We start from the raw sequence: 6,729 nt of genomic DNA, 5'->3' as shown, positions 1-6,729 counted from the left end.
TTTCATACTCCTTAATCACCTCCATTAACTGACTAACGAATTTTTTTCCAGCATTAGCAAAAATAATAATATCATCCGCATACATTAAATGTGATATAATAGGTGCACCACGCGGGTATGCAAACAGTAAAATCCGCTTCTCAGACAACTTTTTTTGAATTAATTTAGAAAGAATTTCTTCCATGATGATGAAAATATACGGCGACAACGGATCCCCTTACCTCAAGCCCCTTTTAGACTTAAAGAAACCTCTATAAGTGTCATGCATCATGACAGAAACCATGGAGTGGAAATACAATTCTAAATCAACTTACAAAACCAATCTAGAAAACCAAGAGCTTGAAAAATCTGATCTACCACCTGACACTCCACTCAATCATACGCTTTGCTCATATCAAGCTTTAGCATTATATTACCTCCTCTCACCCGCTTATATAATAATTTTGTCATCTCATCTGTAAGCGTTATATTTTCAAAAATACTCCTCCCTTTCACAAAAGCACCTTGTTCTAAAGATATTAAATCACCCATCACTTATGCTTGCATTAAAATATGATTTCACCCACATATTTCTTATGTAAATTCTCACGTGTCTAATTTCAATTTTTTTCTTTTTGTCCTTGTAGGTTTGGAGTTGAAGATGCTGATCCACCTTTTTATTTCATTTTTTTTTTCATTGTAAAAATTCATTTTCCTTGTATTCAAAAATTTTATGTATTTTCTCATTTTATGAAATTAATGAATTTGACTCAATTTGTATTATATAAGCTCCGGACAAAATGGGGTGTCTACAGAAAAATTCCAAATTGTGCCCATCAAGTTTCATAAAAACTTTACTCTTATTATGATGAACGTACGGTCTGAATTTTATTTTCTTGTGCATCATACATATACTGACCCGACCCTTCTCCAGATGCGTAAGTACCACACCTACGCTAGTTCATTTGTACAAAGCAAAACCCTCTTGGGCAGTGCCACAGGAGGTCTCTAACCGAGGAGTATGGATTTTGAAGTTTAAAATTAGATTTGTATAGATTTAAATAAATTAAACCTATTCCAAATCATCACAAATCTAAAATAAAACTTCAAAATTTAAATTCCGGAACACTACCTAAATATTTTAGTTATATTCATTCAGCTTACTTCCATTCCCTAAGCCAAGAAATACTAAGGTAATTTGGAGACATGTGCTGCCATTCAATTAAACCAAACCATATAAACACAGTGAAATGCAAATTTACTGATAGGAATATATACCAACCCTACTTTTTTAATAAAAAAAGATAAATTTATTAAAAAAGCAACAAGCAAAAACCTTAAATCCTCCTTAACTACAAAGAAGAACAAAGAGGTAAGAAATGGATAAAATCACCCTCCTAAATCATAGCAAATATATGAAAACTCTCACCAATCCAATGGGATAAAAGAGCCAATCCAATTTGATAGACATTTATCTTACACATAAGCACACATTTTCTTTGTCATCATTGATTCATCATTGTCATCGTCCATGTTATTGTAGTTCGTATTCAATTAGGAAAGAACCCCGGATTGTCGAATGTGAAGTTCGGGTCGAACTGATCCATTTGACCAATCCCAAATGGCGGGTACTGATCCACCCCTACCATAGGAGAAGAGTTACCACCCGTTGTAGCAGCTGCTGTAACCATCTCAGCCAGATCATGACCTTCTAATGCCTGTGCCCTTTGGGTTCCTCCCAAGTTGCTCGCCGACGCCGCCCCGAAATAGTTCGAACCAGTCGCTGCCGGGGTCACGAAGGACGGCGAGAAGTTGCCCACCAGAGAGCTCTCGAGCATGGCGGCCGAGTAAAAGCTGCTCTCGCCCGTCATGCTGGACGGCGAAGGAAAGGAAAACATGGAAGGTGTGTGCTGGTGGGGATCATGAGGATTGTCCAAATTTTGGGTTATGACTCTAAGGTTGTTTTGGAGATTGAGGAGTCTATCTTGCGGTAATAGCTCAAAGTTTTGTTGTGGAGGGATATTGGGTTGGTGGTGGTGGTGGAGGTGGAGGTGACCATGGGTTTCTATCGGCTCTTGAGTTTCGGCAGGCGGCGGCGGAGCTCCGTGGGCGGAGGCTTGGGTGCAGGTGTGCCGTCCGCGGTAGGTGATCTCGAAGATGGTGGGATTGTCGTCGGATCTTTGCACTTGCTTTGTGGCCAAACAGCCTTGGACGAGTCTATGAGTGCATCTGTAGTAGCCTCTGCTTGAACAAATTAAACAAGCTCAACTTGTTTGACATGAGAGGAAAGGAAAGATGAAGAGATTTAGAGTTTTCAAAAATAATGATTTGATTTTGAAAATTTTGTTTTGGAGGGCATTAGGTTAGTTCAAATTATTGCATAGCCATGTATAGCTCTAGCTCTAAAACATCAAAATAAATAAATCAAAAATAAGATAAAGAAGATATTTTAATATGCATTTGCAAGAAAAAGTTGTTATATGACTTCATTGCTTTATCTTCTTTCTCTTTTCTTTTTTTTTTTTTTGAAAAAAAATAAAGAGATAAAACATATGAAACATATCTTTTTTGTTCCTAATTTCTTAGCTAATATTATTTTGTGACTTAAAATGTATGATGATTTAATGGGAACTAGTACTTTTCCGGTTTCTAATTTTGAAGTTATTATTATTTTCTGACTTAGCATGTATGATCACTTAGTGGGAGTCACAAAACTCAACCAAAAAGGGTCTTGCACATAATAATGGGGGTATATACTCTAAAATAACTATTTTTCTCGAACATTATATCCTTTTTTTTTATTCGATAGACGTAGAACTGGATCCCATGATACAAATGTAGGATTACCAACTAGTACTTAATGTATATATAGAGTGGTCAGAAAGGATGCATGGTTGACCCTTCAATTTTAAAAGGAACCTTTTAAGAGTTGCTATATATTTTGATACAAGAATTACATACGCGCATGTATACACACACAAACACACACACACACACACACACACACACACATATATATATATATATATATATATTCATCGACAATTAATTAATGCTAAAAGGTGCTAAATTGGAAGAATATAAGGCAAATGGACAGCAACTTGGACAACTTTTCTACCTAACTACTACTTTCCTCACCTGCAAGTCCAAGAGAGTATACATACATACGTGCATCATGCAATTTTTTTTTACTTGGTGTGTCGTGCATAGTCTGCAAGTGCATTTGCGGATGAAAGATTTCTATATATATATAAATATATATATATATATATAGATATAGATATAGATATGTACGTGCACCCACACAAAAAGGAAAAGAGGGAAAAAGACTTGTTGGATGATTGTTTTGAGAGATAGAAGCTTAGTTTGTCGATTCCAAAAAAGGAGGGAAGAAAAGTACAATAAGAAAATAGATTGATGATTAAAGATTCTAACCTTGTGCGATAATAAGACATGAATATGGACTAAAGATGTATGAATGTCATACACTATATTGTGTTTTGTTTGTCTGGTGTTAAATTTTAAATGTAAATATGATTTTTTATATTCATATTTGATGCAAATGGGATTCAAATTTGTGTAATATATAGATATGATGCATTGTAAATTTTATGTACCCTAGTTCGATTGATTTATACAGTTAATTATCTTGCTAATTAAGTATATATTTATATAATAGTTAATTAGGGAATTAATCTATTTAAGACTTTCATCAGTTCATGCTCTACGTACATGTCTAAATGTATGCGTACTTTTTGAATTAAAGCAATGCTTAGAATTTTATGTGCATATCTGAATATTATAATCTAAGAAGGTGTATTTACACATATTTAAACATATATCTAGTACAAACAAAAAGGCTTAAATATACTTTTATAATCAATACAAAAGTCCCACTTTTTAAAGTTATTGAGTTTGTTTCTTTCCTTTTTCTTCATCTTTTTTTGTTATTTTGTTTTTTGAAAGGAGATTGAAAAGAATGATAAAAAAAAGTGGGTTTCTGAGAAAAGTTGCCACTTTATTACTTTCCTGATCGTGTAATTTTGAAGATAATATGGAGTTAAAATGCTATTAAAAATGACCAAAAATATGAAAAAAAAAAAATTTGAGAACTTATAAAGGCTTCTTCATTTAGCAGTATATAAGAAAGGAGTAGCACTGCAATTAATTTCCAAGTGAATCATTTGTCAACTTGTTCTTTCCTAGTTGTATCCTTATTATTTAGTTTCTCTTCTTGTTTTGTTTTGGGTATTCATCAATTTTTTTTAGAAAAAAATTGATACTCATTTGTGAGTGAGAAATGTTTGGTGTAGAATTATTTTATTTTAAAAAAAAAATGTTTATGATTAATTTCTATATATATTATTACTAGCTGAATAATTCATGTAAATTGAATGTAATGCATGCGCATGCATATGTGTATTATAACTATACAAAGTTAATTAGTAGTTCGAAATTTGAAAAGACTTGTAATTTTTAGTTGTGCTGGGCAACGGCAGCGTCTTCTATATTAACGAACATATGTGATAGAAATGAAACAAAGGAATTAATAGAAAGCTTATAATTCCAGCTTAATTAATCCATTCCGTTCTGGGATCAATTAATTAGTGTCGATCCAAAAATGTTTTCGTTAATTAATGTTGTTCGCAGAAACATATGTATATGTAGTATAAATTATACTTTCCAACGTACGTAGCAATTAAGGTAGGTACGTACCTAGGATATCTGGCTCCTAGAATATCCTTCTGCCCGTACTTCCTCCAACCATACCCATCTTCCAAAGGCCCCTCCACCCCAACCCCTGGGCTTATCTGCACTTGCTTCGTCCACCTCGGTAAACCCTTCCTGCACCAAAAAAGAAAATCACTACTAAGTTAATTAATTCAGATGAAAATGAATTAGTACTATATTCATTAATTCATCGATCACCTCTTCCTTGAGCCATCTTTCTGCTCCAGGTCCCGGTCGGAGTCCTCGCTCCGGGGGCTTTCGCTTTGCGAACGCGGCGACTCGGTCACTACTCCCACCGGAAATCCCACGGCAAGGGGATCTCCGGATCCTGAGGGGCCTGCGCCGCCGCCCCACTTGAGCATGGCGAGCACTTTTTCGTATGAGGTGAGGATTTTCCCGATGAGGACTTCCCGGGCTTCGTGGGAAGCGGGTGCAGGCGCGTTGAGCAGCGCCTGCAGCTGCCCGGCCAGCTCCTTCCCTTGAGTGAGCTCGGTTATGATCAAATTTTTCTGATGCCCATCTCCAGCATTCTCCATTTTAATTTTATGTAAACAGTGGAAGAAAATGAAAGCAGTAAGGCAATGATGAGATTATGAGGAGAAGGGGTAGCTAGCTAGAAGCTATATCTAGGTAGTTCATCTCAGAGACTGGTTTTGGTCAATTTTATGTGTAGCATTTGAGACTTGAAGCGCAGCAGAAAATGCAAAGTGGGCGTTGAGATTTCCGATTCGGGCTGCAAAAAGATGTAAAAGACAGAAAAAACTTAATGGCTTTCTGAAGCAATTAATGGAGCTGGAGAAACTAAAAAGCGCAAGTACCAAATGGAAAGCTGAAATTGGGATCTAAGACGAGACAAAGAAGAAGAAGAAATGGGTAATTACGAGGAGGGAAATGGGAAGGATCTGTGAAATTACAGAGCGAAAGAGCGAGGAAGGAGGGTGGGGGAGTGATGATGTGGGCTTAATCTGAATTTATATATTTTTAGAGAGAGAGAGAGAGAGAGAGAGAGAGCTTGACCGGGTGGGGATGGGAATTTCATGGTTGACCGGTCTCCGCTCGTGGGAATTGTAGAGTGTAGCAGTGTGGAGTAGTGAAGTCCAAATGTGGACCGTTTCTGATTCAAAATCTGTCTCTCTTTCTAATGACGCGGAAGCAAAGGAAGGTTTGAAGATTCTTCGGTCTTCGCCCAAGACCCATCTTTTCATCTTCCCCTACCATCCCCCTACATCTTACTGCTAATCATCGCAGAAGGCACAGAGAGAGGGGTTTACCAGGGTTTAAGTGGCGTGTATATGGAGTTGGAGTCGACCGATCCGCAAGAGAGAGTCGATCGAACGGCTGAGGGGGGTTGCGTGGAAGTGGGCGACCGCAGAAAAGCTGGTCCCTCTGGGGAGGAGTGATGAGATGGCGGTGACGTCAGCCTCTAGTGGTGGCTGACATCGGGAGTCTCGCTATGCGCCAAGTGGTCCAAGCCGCAAATAACAAGTAGCGCTTCGTGCGACGCATTTCCTGTTATAAACGAAAACAAGACAAGTACGACATTGTCAGACTAAAGTTTTGGGCATTTGTTAGTTTAGTTCTGCCCTTACCAATTCTTAGTATTAAATCATAATGTTGGACATTTGTGTATCGATTCTATTTATTTTGTTTATTAATTTTGAGTATGTGAAAGTTATTCGTTTGTTCGTATTTTTTTTATATTAATATATTAATTAATGTTCAAAAATATTATATCATCATTGTTTATTGTAATTATTTGCTATTATACTTTTAAAATCTATTTTGACACATAATTCACTTAATGCAGTTTTCAAAAAGTGATGAATTATTTATTAAATTTTTAGGCTTTTGTGATAATGAATTATTAGAATAAGGCATTTCGTAATTCTAAACTAAAACATAAATAATGAAAATCTTTTTTTTTTTTATCTTACAATATATAATAGTTTGAGAAACTTTTGTATTAGATATATGTTGTTTAATTTTTAATAAGGAAAAAAAATAAAATAAGATTGAGAA

The 6,729-nt window shown here is 35.9% G+C and overlaps 1 protein-coding gene across 2 annotated transcripts; it reads right to left on the bottom strand.

The window, feature by feature from the left end:
• Positions 1-1,266: 1,266 nt before the first annotated feature.
• Positions 1,267-5,658, bottom strand: LOC131145428 (probable WRKY transcription factor 53). Of its 2 annotated transcripts, none has more exons than XM_058094484.1 (3): positions 4,909-5,658; positions 4,696-4,824; positions 1,267-2,220 (listed from the first exon to the last, which is right to left on the bottom strand). In XM_058094484.1, the coding sequence occupies exons 1-3, from the start codon at positions 5,244-5,246 to the stop codon at positions 1,530-1,532; spliced, it is 1,158 nt and encodes a 385-aa protein (XP_057950467.1). In that variant the 5' UTR covers positions 5,247-5,658; the 3' UTR covers positions 1,267-1,529. The 2 variants fall into 2 exon arrangements, with proteins under 2 accessions (XP_057950467.1, XP_057950466.1); XM_058094483.1 differs by having other exon boundaries at positions 1,267-2,223; positions 4,909-5,653.
• Positions 5,659-6,729: the final 1,071 nt, after the last annotated feature.

The sequence above is a fragment of the Malania oleifera genome, chromosome 13 (genome assembly GCF_029873635.1).
Source record: "Malania oleifera isolate guangnan ecotype guangnan chromosome 13, ASM2987363v1, whole genome shotgun sequence".
Lineage (NCBI taxonomy): Eukaryota > Viridiplantae > Streptophyta > Magnoliopsida > Santalales > Ximeniaceae > Malania > Malania oleifera.
Note: the sequence above shows the minus strand (reverse complement) of the source record. Positions and strands in the feature narration are given on the sequence as shown.